At 33.7% G+C, this 21,009-nt stretch overlaps 1 protein-coding gene across 9 annotated transcripts in view; it reads left to right on the top strand.

Annotated features, from left to right (window-relative positions):
- Positions 1-21,009, top strand: part of LOC100367488 (tyrosine-protein phosphatase non-receptor type 4-like) — a 69,183-nt gene that overhangs the window by 43,067 nt on the left and 5,107 nt on the right. For 2 of the 9 annotated variants that reach the window (XM_085501401.1, XM_085501395.1), the window contains exons 7-22: positions 515-668; positions 4,981-5,133; positions 6,439-6,456; positions 7,436-7,605; positions 8,381-8,566; positions 9,043-9,105; positions 10,302-10,325; positions 10,742-10,780; positions 12,030-12,165; positions 13,141-13,284; positions 13,396-13,552; positions 14,002-14,156; positions 14,704-14,794; positions 15,060-15,124; positions 15,240-15,386; positions 18,863-18,994. In XM_085501401.1, coding sequence (XP_085357527.1) covers positions 515-668; positions 4,981-5,133; positions 6,439-6,456; positions 7,436-7,605; positions 8,381-8,566; positions 9,043-9,105; positions 10,302-10,325; positions 10,742-10,780; positions 12,030-12,165; positions 13,141-13,284; positions 13,396-13,552; positions 14,002-14,156; positions 14,704-14,794; positions 15,060-15,124; positions 15,240-15,386; positions 18,863-18,994 — 1,834 coding nt within the window. The remainder of the gene's footprint in view (positions 1-514; positions 669-4,980; positions 5,134-6,438; positions 6,457-7,435; positions 7,606-8,380; positions 8,567-9,042; positions 9,106-10,301; positions 10,326-10,741; positions 10,781-12,029; positions 12,166-13,140; positions 13,285-13,395; positions 13,553-14,001; positions 14,157-14,703; positions 14,795-15,059; positions 15,125-15,239; positions 15,387-18,862; positions 18,995-21,009) is intronic. The other 7 variants (XM_085501402.1, XM_085501396.1, XM_085501403.1 and 4 more) reach the window with 7 other exon arrangements.

Raw genomic sequence — 21,009 nt, 5'->3', positions numbered from 1 at the left:
AAACAGATTTTAAAAACTAAAATGAATTTTAAAAATGAAAACTGGTTTCAAAAATGAAAATGAATTTAAACAATTGGTTTTTAAAATAAAAACAGAACCCAGAAACGAAAGTGGGTTTAAAAATCGATTCCAGAACCGAAAATGCTGTTTAAAAAAGGATTATAAAATATAAATGAGTTTTCAAAATGTAAATGAATTGTAAAAATGGTTTTATAAAACGCCATGTCGTGAGCCACCTCGGTTGCCGTACAAGTGCCCTATACAATATACATAACTTTGACGTAAATCTTTAAAACATTCATTCTATAACCTTTAAATGTACGAATAATAATTGTACTTTGTGGTTTAGCTTGTAAGCCTATCCTAAAATTCTCTCTAGAGGGCGCTCACATGCTTGGCAATGTATTTTTGTAAAGCCGTTTGCAGACCCTCTTGTAATATATTTGAAAATAAATTCTGTCATAGTATCATGTTATATAAGCACTGCTCAGTTGTTGTTTTCTTCTCTTTCTAGTGGTCAAACGCCAGCAGATGCCGAGTACAATTACTTAGACAAAGCGAAACGCCTTGAGATGTACGGTGTTGACTTACATTACGCAAGGGTAAGACTAAGCAGTGAAATGGATGAGCTGCTAGATATCCTAGGCCTAAGTAGCCGTGCACTGCTGGTAACGTAACGCTTCCACTAACCTTCCTTATTTTTGTAAATTATCCTAGTTAGGGTTAGTTAGTTGGGTCAGTTAGTGCTAGTTAAAGCTGATTATTTCCAGTTAATAGTGGTTGTTGATAACTTATTATAAATTAATTAAATATTTTAGATAATGTTATTGCTATTTTATTTTAATTTAATCTTATTTTATTTTTATATTTATTTAGTTATTTTTAGTTATTTTTTATTTTGGATTATTTGCTGTAAAAATGCCACATTTTTACAGTGATTAAAATTTGTATTATTCAATGTTTTTCTTCTGTTTCTTTATGTTTTTTTTTTTTGGCTGCTTTCGCTTGTTTTAGTTTGAATTTTAAGTATGCATTTTAATTTACTGCTTATAAAAATAAATTAATTTTTTGTTTGTTGAGGATACAATGGTTGACCTTAGTTAGCAGTGAACTTGGCATGGGGGTTAGTTATAACAAGCATGTTTATATTAATAATATCTAGTTGATAAGCATCTGAAAAGTGTTCAACTTTAGATATAATTTGCATAATCTAAACATTAGCAATGGAACTGCTTTAATTGAGGTATCTTTGATGCACGTGTGACAATAGTCCTGATTTTTCCCTTTTCTAACCCAATTTCCGCGTTTTCAGCAAAGCACTTTAGATTATATATGGGCCTAAACCCAATGCATGATGGGTTAATATATATATCAACAGTTACTGGGAACAAATCTCAGTGATTGTTTCTCAGTTTATGTTGAGTAACTTGAATGCTGCCCTCAGTGTCAGTGGTGTGATGTTTGAATGCTGCCCTCAGTGTCAGCAGTGTCATTTCATCTCATGTTTGAATGCAGAATGCCGCCCTCTTGTGTTGGCTTGCAGTGTCTCTTGATTTCATGTCTGATTGTCCTGTCTTGTCCTTTCTTTGTTGATTTTACTGTGTTTCACAAATTATTAAACACCAAAAAAAAACATGAAAAAATGATTTATGGTCTGAACAGTCCGGGATATTTTTTTTAATTCTTCTATATTTTATGGCTGCTTTACACATTATCACCAAAAACTTTGTTTTTCACATCACCATCTCTCATTAATGAATCATTTCTCATCATTTTTCACATCGCTATTATTCATCATCAGATCATTCCTCAAAGTCGCTATCTCTCATCAGATCATTTCTCACATCGCTATTACTCATCATCAGATCATTTCTCACATTGTTATTACTTGTCATCGAATCATTTCTCAAATCACTAGTCTTAAAATCATTTCTCACCTCACTATTACTTGTCATCAAATCATTTCACAAATCACTATTACTTGTCATAAAATCATTTCTCACTTCGCTATCACTCATCAGATCATTTCTCACATTAGTATTTTTATAAAATCATTTCTCAAATTGCAATTATCATAAAATCATTTCTCACATTGCTATTGTCATCAAATCATTTCTCAAATTGCAATTACCTGTCATTTCACGTCAGAAAATTGAACTGAATTCAGTCTTTATACACCTAAAAAGAGGGTTTTTCAGACCAAATATATAAGATTTTTGTTTTTGTTTTATTAATCACTTTGTTCATTCATTCAGACTCAATGAGTTATCTTCATATATCTCACCTGTTCTTATTTGCATATATTTATTTAGTTTTATTCATGAGGGTGAATCCTTTGCTTTTTGAACATCATATTTTTTTCCAACAGTAGTTTGCACATTTTAAATTATTTTTTGTAGTATCTTTATTAATTTTGAACCAAATAGACATTATTTTCCATTGTCTGTGTTTAGAAAAAAAATACAAACCAAATTATTTAGGTTTATTTTGTGGAAGATGACAAAAGTTGAATTTTGGTGTTCATAGGTCAAAGGGTCAAACTCAGAATGATTTCTGCCATCATAGAGTTTCATTGATTGTAGTGAGGTTCTGTAACTTAGTAAGATTTGTTAAAATTATGCAAATAGATGCAGATGATATTATCTTAATAAATGTTATAATTTTTGTGATTAAAAACATCGTATTCTATCGTTAACAACATGCCTTATGAAATATAGTGTATCAGCCCACATAGCCTTGCTAAAATCATGTCGCGCTATTGAGAGACAAATAATTCCACTCTATTGCAAACTACGCAGCATACATTGACACAATGCCATTACATTACTATTAACTAGTACTGAATACACGCTGCTTTTTTTTCTTGGATAAAAAAAGAGCTGGACAGACAATACTTTGTGAAGAACACGGAAGAATTATGAAGCGAAGTTAATTTTGAAAAACAAACAAAATTACATTTGTACTTGTGCTTTTGACTCAAGATGACATGTAGCATTGTCAGCCATTGAAAATGTGGGCTGATACATGGTATTTCACTGTGATGTAACTATGTACAATCATTTATAATTCTGTCATTTATACATCATATACTGATTACACTATGTGTATACTTAAGTTTTAAACCTTATACATTCTGCACTTAATACATCAATATGTTTATATAGTGTATCATAAACTATTCAGGCATGTAAAAGAACACCTCCACACGTCATATTGACAGTACTCCATTGAACAGTACAATTCAGTTGGTTCAGTTTAACCTTTTCACCACCTGTTGCCTCTTTTCGTCACAAATTCTCAAAATAATCCTGTTTATAGTCTGCAGATTCCTTCAGAAGATTGGGACAAAAATAGCCAAATTTTTCGAGTAAAACTGGAAATTTATTAAAATTTTGTTTGTTGGCTTCAAAATTATGGTTCATTTCCAGAAATATTGAAGAATACAAGAAAAAAGTGCAGAATAATTTGGACGAGAAAGTCTGGTAGTGACAAGGTTTATACCAGACTGAGAAACTGATTAGCCCATGTGTGATACATTCATACTACATCATACTGATTGATTGCAACAGTATTTGTAGTTGTGGTATTAATAAAATATACACTTTTGTATACATTCATACCAATACATCATACTGATTATACTATAATGTGCAGTTGTGGTGTAACTCATATACACTCTTATACACATTCATACCAATACATCCTACTGATTATACTATGATGTGCTGTTGTGGTGTAACTCATATACACTATTATACACATTCATACCAATACATCATACTGATTATACTATAATGTGCAGTTATGGTGTAACTCATTTACACTCTTATACACATTCATACCAATACATCCTACTGATTATACTATGATGTGCTGTTGTGGTGTAACTCATATACACTCTTATACACATTCATACCAATACATCCTACTGATTATACTATGATGTGCTGTTGTGGTGTAACTCATATACACTCTTATACACATTCATACCAATACATCATACTGATTATACTATGATGTGCAGTTGTGGTGTAACTCATATACACTATTATACACATTCATACCAATACATCATACTGATTATACTATGATGTGCAGTTGTGATGTAACTCATATACACTCTTATACACATTCATACCAATACATCATACTGATTATACTATGATGTGCTGTTGTGGTATAACTCATATACACTCTATTACACATTCATACCAATACATCATACTGATTATACTATAATGTGCTGTTGTGGTATAACTCATATACACTCTTATACGCATTCATACCAATACATCATACTGATTATACTATGATGTGCAGTTGTGATGTAACTCATATACACTCTTATACACATTCATACCAATACATCATACTGATTATACTATGATGTGCTGTTGTGGTGTAACTAATATACACTCTTATACACATTCATACCAATACATCATACTAATTATACTATAATGTGCAGTTGTGGTGTAACTCATATACACTCTTATACACATTCATACTAATACATCCTACTGATTATACTATAATGTGCAGTTGTGGTGTAACTCATATACACTCTTATACACATTCATACCAATACATCATACTGATGCCACAGGATGTGTAGTTTTGGTATTAATAATATACTCTTTCACATACATTCATACTGATACATCCTACTAATTACATCCTTTGTAATTATAGTGTATCGGTAAATCATATACTCTCCCATACACATTTGTACATGTACCAATACATCATTACTGATTACACCCTGTGTAATTATGATGTAAATTAATGTATGTATTTTTCCATACACACTGATACCAATACATCATACTATGAACACCATGATCTATAATGTAAATCATATACACTACCATAAAAATACATCATACTGATTACATTCCATCATATATTTCATATTACATTCATCAGGCTACTGTATATAATATAATAACGTCTTGTCTCATTTGAATTGCGACAATTTAGGACCAAAGCAACATTGAGATTCAGCTTGGTGTTACGTCGGCGGGTCTCGTCGTCTTTCAGAACAGTATGAAAATCAACACCTTCTCATGGGCAAAGATAGTTAAGATTTCATTCAAGAGGAGACAGTTTTTTATTCAACTTCGGCGGGAATTGGTAAGTGCCATTTTGTTTTTTGCGTATACACCTCAGCTGGTCTATTTATTTAAAAAAAAAAATCCTTGTTTTTTGTTTGTTCAGAATGTATTTCATAATTTTATGAAATTTTATGTCTTCGCTACAATAAATCCTGGCATCAATTACCATTGCTGTTTCGAATGCTCGCCAAACATAACTCAAGAAATACGTAATTTACAATATTCAGATGCAGTGGCCAGATAGATGCAAGTGTGTCATTCCTATAAATTGAGAAGGGTTATACAGAAAACAAATAAAATGTCTAATGTCCATTAAAGACCAGTCTGAATAGGAAATGTTTCACATCTAATATATTTAGATATGCTTATCTTTTAAAGTACACATGCCTTAGTCACAAGGGCATTTATGAAAACGCTTGGGAATTTTCGACCATTGGCAAAAAACTTCTGACCCAGATATCTTCCAAATACTATAATGTTTGTATTTATTATATGTCGCTTATTCCTCTAGGCCACAATACAGCTTTAATAACGAATAAAACTTGTTTTAAATTAAACATGATTCAATTCATCACTCAAGAAAGTTATACATGTATTTGTGTGCTGTGAATTATTTAACTTATCCCATTATGTTTCCTGGCTTATAGTGTAGTATTGACTAATACTGTTCGTAATTGACCATAAGTACTTTATGTCATGGATACTAGAGATAGACACTGCAATTGAAGTCTCCATGATAATGTGAACCCTTTTACCCATGAGCCAGTGAGTCTCGTGTGCCCACCATTTTGAAAATTTACGAAGGTTCACTTCTCTTCTGAATTATTGCGGGTTGCCCTGATTCAAATCACAGAGAATCATAGTAATATTAACATAGTATTAAAACTAGTTACATAGCAGTACAGTGTTAATATTTTTATGTGTTAATATTTTCTGTTGTGAAACTGCAAAAAAAAAAAAAAACATTTAAAAAAATCATAAAATAAAATACTTTCTATATGTGTGTGTCTGCAGCAATAATTAAAAACATGTAATGGATAAAGTCTGTAGATAATTCTTGCTGACTAACCGCATTCTAACTTGCATGACAGTGAAAGCATTTTAAATGAAGCATGGACATTAACAATGCACAATTTGATCTTGTTCTTTCTCTGCTTTTTTTTTATCTTTCATGTGTATTTACGTAAAATCCAAATTTCAAATCACTACACATCATGTGCAACTTCTCATCACTTCTCACCACTGTTGCCTCTTCATCTCTGCATCCAATGGTGCTGGGTCACCATGACAACACTGCATGGTGGTCTGTGGTTTCTTCTCTCAGATGCAGGAAATGCTTCAGGTGTGTTTTAATACATTTAGCTGTTATCGGATGCACTATGTTTAATATTACTGCTACAAGTATCGTGAAATTTCAAAAATTATGAGCAGTTTTATTAATGAGTGGGTTTGTTTTGAAACCAGAAAAAAAAAACAGCTGTTCATTGAAGCAATGCATGACACTGGAAGGGTTCGGTCAGTGTACTTCCATCTGCATGCTTGGTTACCACAGAGTTTATGCAAAATGCAAATCAAAGCAACAAATTAACCACTGGCATGTACCAAATTTTTCACATTTATTTTTGCCCCTCAAGACTTGTTTGTGGTAAACAGAAATCTGATTCCGCAGTATTATACGATACAAAGGTTGTAAGATGCATGATATGTTGGGAAACTTGCAAACTATGATGTACAAGTTAACACGATGCAGGTTAATGTATTACTGACAGCAATAGTCAGGAGTTTATAAGTGTCACAAGGCTGAATTGATCCCATTTGTTGATTTATGATAAGTTGACTTTCACAGTGCTGAGACATGACATTATTGGTTAGTAGTCACAAATTACTGTAAAGGGGTTAATTATTCACTGGGTTTCACTAATTTTGCTTATTTCGCTGACTGAAAAATGCGCTAAATTGAAACCCAGTGAATTTTTAAAATTTAGCATAGAACAAATTATCTAAATGATAAAAACATGAATTTAAAAACCAACTGAATATGCCTGAAATGGTAAATCAGTGAGATTTAAACCCAGTGAAATTTAGTCATTTTACAGTATGTGAAACAATGTACAAAATCTGTGATGTACGTTTTAGAGTTGAATGATTTTATGTGATTATTTGGCTTTATATACCACAGTATGAGCCTTTGATTATAAATACAACACTCTGTCCTTATAGTGTAGTACTATATATGTACATCAGTGTAATACAACTCAATCTATACTTTGTAACTGTCCAATATACCAGCAGTGCTTAACTATCACCATATCCATTACCAGCAGACTGATACAAGAGAACATGTCATTGGTTTCAACATGGCAAGTTACAGATCGTGTAAAAACCTTTGGAAATCTTGCGTCGAACATCACACGTTCTTTCGGATGACGGAACCCAAACCAACAAACAAACGAAGAATGCTCTTTCAGTTAGGATCTAAATTTAGGTATAGGTAGGTTGACTGTTGGCATGTTAGCAGTAAAGAGTGGGCTTTATATCGGCTGAACAAAGCTAATCATGCCAAGAAACATTTGACGTGCTGCGCCGCTATAGAGGTTGGTTTTGTGTGATTGCATGCACGATTGAGATGCATAGTGGTTCCTATTGCAAGCTTATGTCAAATTTGGTAAAATTTAGGCTTCATCTATTCATTTACTCATAGTTACCATAATGGAGTGTATCAAATACTGTGGTGTATACATGTGATGTAAAACAAATATGGTTTTCTTGTCTAGAGTGTATTTGAATATATATTGTATTGTATGCAATGTGTATGTCTGAAAATTCGGCAAGCATTATTTTACATCATTGTGAATGTTATTTTAATACCAAAGATACTGTGATATATGTGCTGTATTTCATTATATAAACTGGGAATAATATTCTGAACAGTGTAGTGTATTAACTTCTACATGTATTTCCTGGAATGAGTTACATGTTGTTAAGTAATGAAATATACTTTATTTATTAATCAATAAGGTAGTGTATACAGTATAGTTACGTAATATATTATGTGCACTGTAATGAGGTAGTGTATATTGTATATAGTATAATTATGAAATACTACATCTTGTGCTGTGTGAGGTAATGAGGGTGTATATTATATGCACTATAAGGAATTACATTATGTGTGGTGTATTTGCTGTGTGGTGTATTGCTTAATGCCGTGTTGCACTTCTCTACCTATCACCGTCACTGTATTGACCTTTATTCTAATTACATTTTAGCGGTAGAACTGAATTCCAGACAGTGGAAGAAAGCAAACGAAGACTAGCCAATAGGGATAGAGATTTTTCTAGGTCACCGAGCAAACGGTTTGCTCGGCGTACGATAGCATCAGTCCATGACATTCCCCGGGAAGAAAATAATGGACAAGCCTTCCGAACATCATATCTAAAACCTTTACAAAACCAGTAAGATTTCTACACTACTTTAAAAAACAGGATGTCGACAATCCATTGCCAACAGTAACAGTAGTTATTTGATCATAATTTGACAAATAAAAAAATATTGGGACATGATTATCTAGTCTACTGCGTTACAAACGTTCTGTGCAATTTTCAGGTCATTTGTTTAACTAAAAGTATTAAAAACAATGTTTTCATTAAGAGTTAATTAACAGTAAAAAAAAAGCATAATTGGCCATCAAGTTATTCCATAAACAAACATTGGTACAACGTATGCACTATCAAATTCACCTACCGGTATATCTAAGCTTTCAGATAATATATAGGTTGTTATAGTAGCATGCCTGAATGTCTGAATCACAGTTCAATTTTTAACAAATGTTTTACCCCCTGTCGCTCCCTTAAGTGCTTTATTAATGAAGTCCACTGAATTCACAGTGTGCTGCAAAACATGTCGTAATGTATTGTGTTTTATTTTCTAGTAAAAGCATGTACAGCAGTTTTGATGGTAGGATTCCATCGGCAACGTCACCCAAACGAGCATGGTAAGATAAATTTTATTATACATACTGCTCTATTAGTATCACACGGGCTTAATAGGTAAATTACAGAGCTGTTTCTTTTATCAGAGTACTTTAATGATTCAGTATACATGCAATACAATTTTTGGTTTATTTGCGCTTCTATTAGAGGTGTGCTTCTAATAAAGCAGTTTAATTATGCACTATTTTGTTGGCTGCTGAAAGAACTAAATTAGTTATACTGTTTAATTATTTCTTCTTTGAATTGATTTCTGCTTTCAGTGATATTCAGTGAATATTCTTCATTTCCTACCGTTTCTTTGAACTTCATGATGAATCAATTAAAATCCTGTAAAATACTTCTTTTCGCTGTCTTATTATTTTTGCTGAGAGGAATGGATCACTGAAAATAGAATCTAGTGAATATACCTTTGTTCTTATATTTCACATTCAACTCATCAAAAATCAGGGAAAATAAACTCCATACAAAACACCCAAAAAGTCTTTTCAGTGAAAATTAATTCCAGTTAAAATATACAGTAAAGAAATGTGTGAAACCAAATGATTGCAGTGAGATCTGATTGGGCGTGCCTCGAAACAAGGCGCCCAATCAGCTTGGACGTACCAAATTATAAAACAAAATTCCATTTACTGTTTTTGTCGTTATGAAGACATCCTTCCCACACAAAACTGCGTTGATTGCCTGTACCTGATGAGGCTTGGGGGCACCAACACCAAAAACTTTCCCAATTTCATCATCACAAATATCACAATTCATGGGCGCGGCCATTTTGTTTAAAATGAAACACCAAAGAGGGATTTGTAACACGCAAACTGATTGGACAATGATTAGCCACAACTGACTACTGGGGGCGCTGTTAGAATACTCATATTTGATGGTCGTTCTGCCAACGTATGTTTAGAGGCTTTGACGAATAAACTTAGACCTTGGCTAGCGAAGAGGCTAATTTATTGTTAACCATTTAATTTTTTTTGCTAGAAATTGTTGCATTTTGCTGAATTACAGCATTCGTTGTCGGAACCCCAGCGAATTTATCACCAAAACAAAACAAAATTTAATGTATCTCGTAGATGTAATGCTGTTTACTTTACATGTGAAGATGGTTGGTTCTTTTAAACACAGTAAATAGTACTTAGATTGTTATATACTCTATATAAGGAGTTCATCTCTCACATATGTTTCTGTTTTCACTTTTCAGGTCAGATGGTCACCGATCTGACGAGTGAGTATAACTAGTGTTGTATTGTTGCGTCATGTATCATATTGCGATTTATAATGCCTTGTTTGTAAACACTGGCTGCAATTATTATTATTTGCCAAAAAAGCTTGATTTGACATGTCATTGTTGCAGCATTAATAAAACTAAGAATGCCTTCCCAATCATACATTTCAGTTTCATTTCAGAAAGTTTATTTTTTTATAAAAAAAAAAATATTTTTGAATGTTTGTATACTATTGTTACATGGCGTCACACTAAGTGTTTACAACAGAATTTGAAATGGACGAGATACAAGGTTTGATAGGAAGTTTATTATTCATGTAAATTAACCATTTTATATCATTAGTAACATCCTTTTTTTTTAACTCGTTTTTTTTTTTTAACCATCTTGTTCATTTCGTTGGTCATTACTAATGCAGTCAACTTTGTCTTGGTTTAAACAAAACGGCCGCTTGCAGGTATGTACAAGAGACACGTACTAGAGCATCGTGAGTCTCTGTGTTCATATTGATCTGTCCTCGCAATTGTTGATGTTCGCATCCGCTGATGTTTTTTTTGCTTTTTTCAAAGCATGACAGTTTGCATTTGCTTGCATGCCATACTTTTTATGATCAAGGACTTTTTACACCCTTCTCAGACTATTGTAAAACTACTCCTTGCTGTACTTGTCACTTCCTTTCCCATCTTTTATATCAATACACTAGTATTATACACAGCTAGCAGCATGTTGTCTGTCGTTCTAAATAACACTTATCACACGCATCACACTACTTGCCTGTAGTTCAATCAAAATGAATTGCACCAATGTGTTTGTGATTACTTGACACACACTCAGTTATTGCAACATTCTAGTATTATGCTACCGAAAAGAGATTCCAAATCGCGTCATATTTGCCATTTTTTCCCATGATATCATGATGCTATAAAATCTAGTTCTCAACACTGGCCACTAGGACTTCAGTCATTAAGAACACTACGTTCATATTTTGCTCATCTTTGACTTTTATGAATATGAGTCATTTTTTGAAATACCGGTACTTATTGCTGTATTTGTTTATCTTTGGCCATTCTACCTGTTTAGAATTTGACTTGATTCAGAAAACATACAGCAATAAGTTGTACTCCAAAATCCAAGTTATCATTTTTTTCGTTTTCAAATTGATTACTTTTGGTTGAATTCTAGAATTCATGAGAGTTCATTGAAAATGCTAGCTCCAGTAAATGTCTTCGTCTTTCTAGTACTTGAATAATTATTTCCCAGCATCAAGTGTGTTCCGAATATGCTGTAAAATGTCACAATTCAGCCTGTGTACAAAAGTTGATTTCTGATGGGGTCTGTTTTTTAAAAATTTGATATTTTGTGAAAAGCAATTTTATAAGCGTTCATTTCATTGTCAATTCTTAACCATACTACTTTATTTGCTCTATTTGTAATGTATGCGCTCGATAAATGACGTACATATTATTAAAATAAGATCCAGAATACAAAAGTGCAATTTTGGTTTTATGTGCACTTCATTGGAGATATGCTTCTAAAAAAGCAAATACGGTACTTTGGTTTTGAGCTTGATAACTGAAATTGACTGATGATTTGATGTGCGAATCTTGTTAAACTTAGAAACTACTTTGAATAAAGGCAGATTTGTGACGCCTATTCAAAACTTGGGGACACACAGACATTTGATTCAGATGTGTTTTGCATTGCAGGGAGAATGGGTTTCCTAAAAATGGTGATGAAGTATTTACACCGGCCGTCCCTGCCAAAATTTTATACATGGATGAAGGTGGCAGCAGTTATAGTTTTACCGAAAAGTCGTATGAATTACCAGCATATGATACCCTTGTAAGTTGAATGTGTGAATTTTTAATCCCTTAAATGTCATCAGTTTTCCTGCCATAATGTTGATGCAATGCCTAAGGTCACATTTCTGTATGAACCTTTTCACCACCAGACTTTCTCGCCCAAATCTTTCTTTACTTTTTCCTTATATTCTTCAATATTTCTGGAAATGAACCCAAGTTTTGGAGCCAACAGACAAAATTTGAGACAATTTTCAGTTTTTACTTAAAGAATTTGGCTATTTTTGTCTCATTCTTCTGAAAGAGAGTGCAGACTATACAAGCAGGTCTATTTTGTGAATTTGTGATGAAAGAGGGAAAGTGTGGTGAAAAGATTAATACCTCCCATTGAAGAGCATTTAAATTGCAAGAAATAAATGCTAAAAATGAAACTGGTTTTTTGAGAGATTTTAGCATTTTAGTGACCCAACAGAATGACGATCAGAGATGTCAATTTTACCCAAAACAAGTGAATCCAAAAACACTAGGCCTAAAAAAACTACCATGTTACAACTCATTGTTGCTTCGAAAATTTTAACTTTGGTTATTCCCTCTATTTATTTTGGCCCACAAAGAAAAAATATAAGTCATTGCTCTCTCAGAAATAAATTTCGCAAAGAAAATTTGGTCCGAAATTTGTAGACGCGTAAGGATACAGCTTTAATTACAGGTGTGAAACATTTACATATGTTTTTGTCTTTTTCTGTTGGACCAAAAAAACACTGTCAACAGAATCTAGCAGAATTCAATTGTTGTGAATTATTTTAGGAGGTGACCAAGTTGCAATATAAAGAGAAAATTTTCATCAGATTATTAAAGATCACTGTTTTTCCAGTTTTTTTTTTAATTTTTAATTATCTGTGGTTTTACATATACGGTGCTAAACTGTCAAAAATGTTGTTTGAGATTGTGACATTAATCAAAATCAATATTTGCATGTACTTTAGTAATTTAGTTTTCCTATATTTTTTTTAATCAGCCAAATGGTGTATCGTCACCGACAGACAACCTTGTTCTAATACGAATGAAACCAGATGAGCATGGTCGGTTTGGTTTCAACGTGAAAGGCGGCGCGGATCAAAAGATGCCAGTTATTGTTTCTAGAGTTGCTCCTAATACACCAGTATGTATTCATAAATAATAGAATAAGAACTGATTTTACAATGTATATGTCTTTAATTATGTATTCCAGAAGAAATTAATTTGTAAGAATGTTTTATTTATGTGTTATCAGGCAGATTTATGCATACCGAGGCTAAATGAAGGAGATCAGGTGCTATTATTAAACGGTCGTGATATTTCTCAATTTACACATGAACAAGTCGTCAATTACATCCGATCCATGAGAGAAGCTATGACAGGCGAATTGGTGCTTACGGTTAGACCAAATGGTAAGTCTTGACTTAGTAAATATATTGTCGGATTCAGCTTTGTTTGTGTGCTATAAATATAAAGTCTTTCTCAGAAGAAGGTTGAACAACATCCAGTAGTTCTTACTTGGGTGTTCGACTTGCTCTACTCCAAGATGTGCAAGACCCTCTAGCGACAACCACCTTAACTATTTCACCACCAGTTCCTACTTTTCATCACAAATTCATTAAATTGTCCTGTTTATATTCTGCACTGTCCTTCAGAAGATTGGGACAACAATAGCCAAATTATCAGAGTAAAAACTGAAAATTGACTCAAATTTTGTCTTTTGGTTCCCAAATTAGGATTCATTTTCAGAAATATTAAAAAATATTGAAAAGTGCAAGAAAATTTGTCTGCTTGTGAAAGAGTTAAGGGGTTGGATTGCTTGGTGACATGTTTGACTCCCTATCTTGTGTTTTGTTGTTAGTTTATGTCGGTGATGAAGAGGAGGAGCCCGCATTCCAGTATATCCCAGATACACCAACTATAACTGATAGAGTGCCTGAATCGGATCTACTCAGGGAGTCCATACTCTTATTAAAAGAATGTCTTTGTAGTGGAGCAGCTTTAGCACAGTTTGATGTAAATATTATTTAGTTCTAACGCTGTCAAAGGTTAAAGTTTTTAAAAAAAAAAATAACTTTCATAACAAATCAGTTAAAGTAAATAAATAATACATGTATAAGTCCAATTGATGGTTGTAAAATTTTATAATGTATTTTTGATGGGTAAGCGGGAATTTAGTTTGTCCTCCACAAGCTGTTTTGCTCAAATGGGACATTGTCGTTGTCGTTAGCACCCTGTTTTCTAAATATTTCTTTTAGACAAAAATAGAATCCTGTATTGCGTAGAACAAAACTAATTGAACATTTTTACTAAAAAAAACATGATATTTTCGGTCTTACAACCTCTTTCATTTGCATGTTAGTGGAAACAGATGAATGCCACCACTTCACGGGATAGTTTTGATTAGGGAGCAATATTATTTTTGCTTTACCAATGTATGTATTGAGATTGTCACATTCTGATATTTATTTTAATGGCTAATAGTTGACTTGAATATGAAGAGCGCCATCAAGTGGTCAGTTACTCTTACTCATCATGGTGACTTTGGTTCTTTTCTTCACAGCAATTATTTAGGAAAAAGCCTGGCATGACGATGCATGCGTGTCGGAAACCGGAAAATATTGGAAAAAATCGATATAGAGATGTGTCTCCTTGTAAGTAAATATTAGCACTTTATTTATTTGTTTTTAAATCTGAAAAGTTGTGGTCCTGAAATACGATACTCGTACTGCTTTGTACTCCAGTTTATTCAATATGTTTGAAGTATCAGTCATTCTTGCGGTGTGCACATTTGAATTTTTGCACTTTTGTATCCGTAACAAAGAACACATATTTAACACTGTCTCGCTACAATATAAAGTAAACTTTAACAACTTAAATGTGATGCTGACTTGTTTGTATCGTATTTTTGTTTTCCAGACGACTCAACACGAGTTCTTTTACAAGGAGACGCCGGGGATTACATAAATGCCAATATTGTAAATGTAAGTTTTCATTTTGTACCAATAAATTATTCATGATTCAGGATGGAGTCATCAACAACACAGAATGTATGCTTCTTATTGCTAATGTCAATTTCTTGTGGCTTGTTTATTTCAGATGGAAATTCATAAATCGGGCATTCTTAATAGGTACATAGCAGCACAGGGACCTTTACCTACGACATGTGACGATTTCTGGAGGATGATATGGCAGGAACAGTGCTCATTAGTTGTTATGTTAACAACAAACGTTGAGAGGGGCAGGGTAAGAAAATCTTACATGTCTCTGTAGAATTGTCTTGGTTTTTCTCAGGGCTCTCTCCAGAGCATTACTTGAACCCAGATTTATGTGGCTGGATTAAACTTGCTCTTGAAAAAATGTTCTATTCTCTACTCCTGTCTTATTGAAATCTTATATAATTTTAGATTAGCAATAGCATGGTAAAAATAGGTAATATTTGAATGCTCAAGTACATTTTTGTATACAATTCATGCAGTTTTGAAGTGATGAAGTGAAGGGAAGGTCTTAGTAGTGGTCTGTCGGCCATTGTCGTCGTCGTCGTAAACTATTCTTGTGGGTGCAGATACTCAAATAGTATTCAGTTGATCGCTATCAAACTTATTTATTGGTTAATCTGTAGGTATAGTAGGCCTATGTATGTTTTTTATGTTTATATGTTTATATTGGGAAACTTTACAGTATAGTTGTTAACCTTTCCTTTGCAAGTGGAAGATCAAGTGATCAAATCATAGAAAACTTGTTTTGTTTTTCTTTTATTTTTATGTTATTTTTTTCCCTTTTCTTAGCATTTTCTTTTTGTAAATGTTTTCAATAGAAGACGCCCTTTAACTTTTTAGTCCCCGTTCGGACGTAGTCCGAACACGGGGACTTATGTTTTGATCTCTGTGTGTCCGTGCATGCGTCTGTGCGTGCGTGTGTCTGTGCATGCATCCGGACCTGTATCTTAGAAATGCCTGGACCAATCACAATCAAACTTCACATATACATCATACATGATATTATACATATGCACGTCAATTTGTTTCACGATCTGATTCAAGATGGCCGAATGGCGGCCATTTTTGTGCTAAAAATCACCAAAATCAAGCATTTCTCGGCTGTTTACAGATGGATTTTATTCAAACTCGGTATATACATTAAACATTATACGACCTTGATGCATATCATTTTGTTTTACGATCTGATTCAAGATGGCCGAATGGCGGTCATTTTTGTGCTAAACAATCTTAAAAATCAAGCATTTCTCGGCTGTTTACAGATGGATTTTGTTCAAACTTGGTATATACATTAAACATTATGGGACCTTGATGCAAATAATTTTGTTTTTCTACCCCAGACCATTCGTCCCGGTGTTATCGCTATCGCCACATGAGACTCCAGCTTGTCTCCTATACAATTTTCCTTCCGCCCACTTAATTTTAATATTCATATGACCTTTGCACTGACATCGATAGCCAATCGCATTCGACCACGGACGTCACTCTAAATAAACAACTGAATAAATTAATATACCATATTTGGAAGATAGCGGGTAAATTCAACGTTGTTGGTGTGTTCCTTCGGGTTCCGAAGTTGCACGAAACGAGTTCATGTTCCGTTATCTTTCGCAAGTAAAACAGGTCGATATGTATTAAACATGGCATTTGTTTTCTTGTTTTAACCCCCTTATTACGCAAGCTTCCGTCGTAGTGGTGTTTTTTTCGACGATTTGTGGCATGTTGCAAAACGAACGAAACATTGCGGCATTCTTAGCGGTGGATAAGGGATCGACTATGTCGTCACATTTATGTCTCGTTTGAAAGAGAATAAACAACCGCTCAGAAAAATATGTTGCTAATATTTAAGTGCGGTGCCTTGAAATCGCCTGCCCGACGTCCAAATTTCAAAAGGATGTTCGATTTGCAATGACGACCGTTCATATGTACTAGGCGACGTTACTAATTACTACTAGGGTCGGTGTTTGCATTAAGAATTATAGAACAAAAGATCAGCAAAGCGGTGCTTTTGTCGGCGATTTTGTCAAAGGGAATATTGATAAAATGTTGCAAAACAGAATCGCGAGTTGGGTGAAAAATTGCGCCGGCGGCATTCTCAGCGATGGCGACACCCGAGAAACATCGTGTCACGGTGCATTCGTTCATCAGTACACCGAAGAAATACATACATATTGTTGCGGACGACTATTGTAGACTGTGTTCGTGTAGTCTTCGAGTTTGTGGACAGTTAAAGTCGTGTGTGAATTTATTCAAGCCAGGAAAAGCAGGAGGGATAACTTATGGAAATCGTCTTTCCAATTTGATCCAGTGTGACGTTGTGAAAGGAGCGACTCTGTCGTCTCATCTATGTCTAGTTTGTAAGAGAAAGATTGATAGCGCAGAAAAATCCGCCAATAATGTAAAACAGTGGCGTGAAATTGTCAGTCATTCTAATATCTCCCAACCTGTGAACGAAAGGGTTAAGCGTGCTGCCTTGAAATCGCCTGCCAAAACTAAAATGGCGCGTGTCACGTGACTTTGTTTACTAAAGATAGCGTGGGCGTTTGATTGACACTCAACTCATTAGTATTCCACCAATCACAGCTACATCTACTTTCTGGATGTGCGCAGTCAAATTGTATAGGAGACAAGCTGGAGTCTCGTGTGGCGATAGCGATAACACCGGGACGAATGGTCTGGGGTATTGTTTTTCAGATAAGATTCAAAATGGCTGACTGGTGGCCATTTTATTTTAATGAATGTGGTTCTCGTGCCATATCTCTGACTTGCTTTCACTGATTATGTTCAAATTTTAAATATTAATTATACATCATGTCATAGATAAACAGATATATTGGTTTGACGATCCTATTCAAAATGGCCAAATAGTGGCCATTTTTGTGCTAAGAAATCATCAAATATCAAGCATTTCTCAGCTGTTTACAGATGGATTTCGTTCAAACTTGGTACATATATTAGACATTACAGGTTCCTGATGCACATGATTTATTTTTCAGAATGGATTTAAAATGGCTGACTGGCGACCATTTTGTTTTAATGATTGGGCTTCTAGAGATATATGTCCGACTTGTTTTGACTGATTATATTCAAATTTTAAAGATTCATTATACATCATGTCATAGATAAACAGATATATTGGTTTGACGATCCTATTCAAAATGGTCGAATGGTGGTCATTATTGTGCTAAAAAATCATCAAATATCAAGCATTTCTGGCATTTATGGATGGATTTCGTTCAAACTTGATACATACATTAGACATTACAGGTTCCTAATGCACGTCATTTTATTTTGCAGATTGGATTTAAAATGGCTGACTGGCGGCCATTTTGTTTTAATGATTGGGCTTCTAGAGCCATATCTCTTAAATGCTTTGACTGATTATATTCAAATTTTAATTTTATATATTCGTTATACATCATGTTATATATATACATGTATTCAAAATGGCTGGTTTTGAATGCTGTTCCAGAGCAATATCTCTCAATATGGACAAGTACTTGTTTGACGATCAGATACAAATGTCACTCATTTTAATGTTAAAAAATCATGTTCCTGACATGGTTATATTCCAGCTATATTACTATAAACAAAACTATATATCTTAAATTTGATAACTAACGGGGGCTGTGCCATGCATGGCTTGTTGTTCTTAACTTCAGTGTTATGACATGTACAATCAAAAATATGTCTTGTAAATGTGTGCTTTGTTTGTCCATACAGGTGAAATGTCATCAGTACTGGCCTGATTTTGGCAATCAAATTTTATTTGGGAATAATTTAAATGTTACATGTAATCTCTGTGAAGAAACGGACATCTTTGCAAACCGAGAATTTACCATTACCAACACACATGTAAGTATCAAGAAAAAATGTAATTAAATATCATAATAATGGTAGTGTGAGGTTTACGCAATATGCTTATCATTCATAGCATATACACTATTCTTGGGGGCAAACATCCAGGCAGATTCACCACTTGACAACCATCACTGGTGAAGACCGAAAACCCTCGGAAACTGTACTTTGGGATGACTGTTGAAACTCTCCTGAAGAGTAACATGACTACTTCTGCATGTATATAAACCAGTGATGGTTGCCAAAATATATAAATTTGTTTGTTCAGGATTACCTCAAAGTTGTCCATGCATATTAAGTATTACTCTAAAATACTTTATTTTCACTATTTTCGCTGAAGGAATGTTTCAGTGAAAATAAAATCCAGCGAATATACCTTTTTTCCTATATTTTACATTCAACTCGTCAAAAATCAGTGAAAATAAATTCTATATAGAACCTCCAAAATTTCTTTTCAACAAAAATTTATTCCAGCTAGAATAAAGTATTTTACAGTAGTTGTTTTTCACCACCACGTCTTTGACCAGAATTCCATAGCAGCTTCACAGAGTCCATTGAAATACATGGTGGTGAGCGTTGGAGCAATATAGACAATTTTGTAATGTATCTCCATTACTCCCAATTGTTTCAAATTCTTAAAAACTCTATAGGCCAATACAATTAGGCATATATACAATCAAATTGGAAAATAAACAGATGATGTTTTATGATTTTAATATTATTTTGATAATTTAACCATTTCAGCATGATTTGCATTTATTACTGCACTGGTCTGCATACTCATTCAGTTGAGACAAAGCATTTATACAAGACATGATTTGATTTGTTGAAAGAACCTATCAAGAAACAAGCTGCTTTCTGATTGGCTTTATTGTTAGGTGTTAAGGTTATGTATCCAATCAGGCGCAATCTTATAAGTCATTTTAACTTTGACTACTACCAGTAAGTTATATAGAATACATCAACACCAACAAAAGTTCAAATTAGCCCACACACCTTCTGCTTCATCATTAACCTTTTCACCACCAGACTTTCTCAACCATATTTCAACATTTTTTTTTCTCATATTCTTTAATATTTTTGGAAATAATTTTGGAGCCAACAGAAATAATTTGAGTCAATTTTCAGTTTTTACTCAAAATTTTTTGGCTATTTTGTTCCAGTCTTCTAAAAGTGAACTACAGACTATAAACAGGACTATTTTGTAAATTTGTGATGAAAAGAGGAAACTCGTGGTGAAAAGGTTACATTGTTTCTTTGATTGGGGTAGCTTTTACAACCCTTGTGAACCACTGTTGTTTCAAATACTCATTAGGGTTTCGAGCCCTATGGGTCGAAACCCTATTGTAATTGCTTTGCTTATTATTATTTTTCCGCCGTTTTTTGTAACCACTGTAACTTGAAAAATAATGCTGCGATTGATTTGCTATTTTGCATGCTGATAAAGGGCCATGAGTTGTGGTTCATACCCCAAAACCAGCTATGTAGGTCACAAGACCTGGCCGCCATCTTGGGTAGAACACAAACCGGAAGTGCTCAATTGCACCACTTTCTGAGGGTCTAGGAACTTCCGGTTTTTTTGTGTGGCATCATTAGCTCATGTCTAGCAAATATCAGCAATAAAATCATTAGCGGTCATGTGACCTTGGCCGCCATATTGGATTTTCCGAAAATTGACAAAAAACTTTTAAAATCTTCTTCTCAAAAATGGCTCATTCATGTGATTATACATTTGCTTTGCAGCACCTATGGTCATAGCTCTACAAAGTGACTGAAGCAGATTTTTGAAAAATGGCTTCCTTTGGCAGCCATCTTGGATTTAATAAAAAGTGAAAGTACGCTATAACTCATGAACAATTTGCCAGATTTAAACCAAAGTTGGCATACAACATCCCTTCAATAAGATGATTATGTGTTCATAAAAATATTTCCCATGATTCAAGTGGTTTTGGCGGCCATATTGAATTTATCAAAAAATTGCAAAAAACCTCAAAAAATTATCTTCTTAAAAA

Source organism: Saccoglossus kowalevskii, chromosome 7 (assembly GCF_978046115.1).
Source record: "Saccoglossus kowalevskii chromosome 7, keSacKowa6.1, whole genome shotgun sequence".
Classification (NCBI taxonomy): domain Eukaryota; kingdom Metazoa; phylum Hemichordata; class Enteropneusta; family Harrimaniidae; genus Saccoglossus; species Saccoglossus kowalevskii.
Note: the sequence above shows the minus strand (reverse complement) of the source record. Positions and strands in the feature narration are given on the sequence as shown.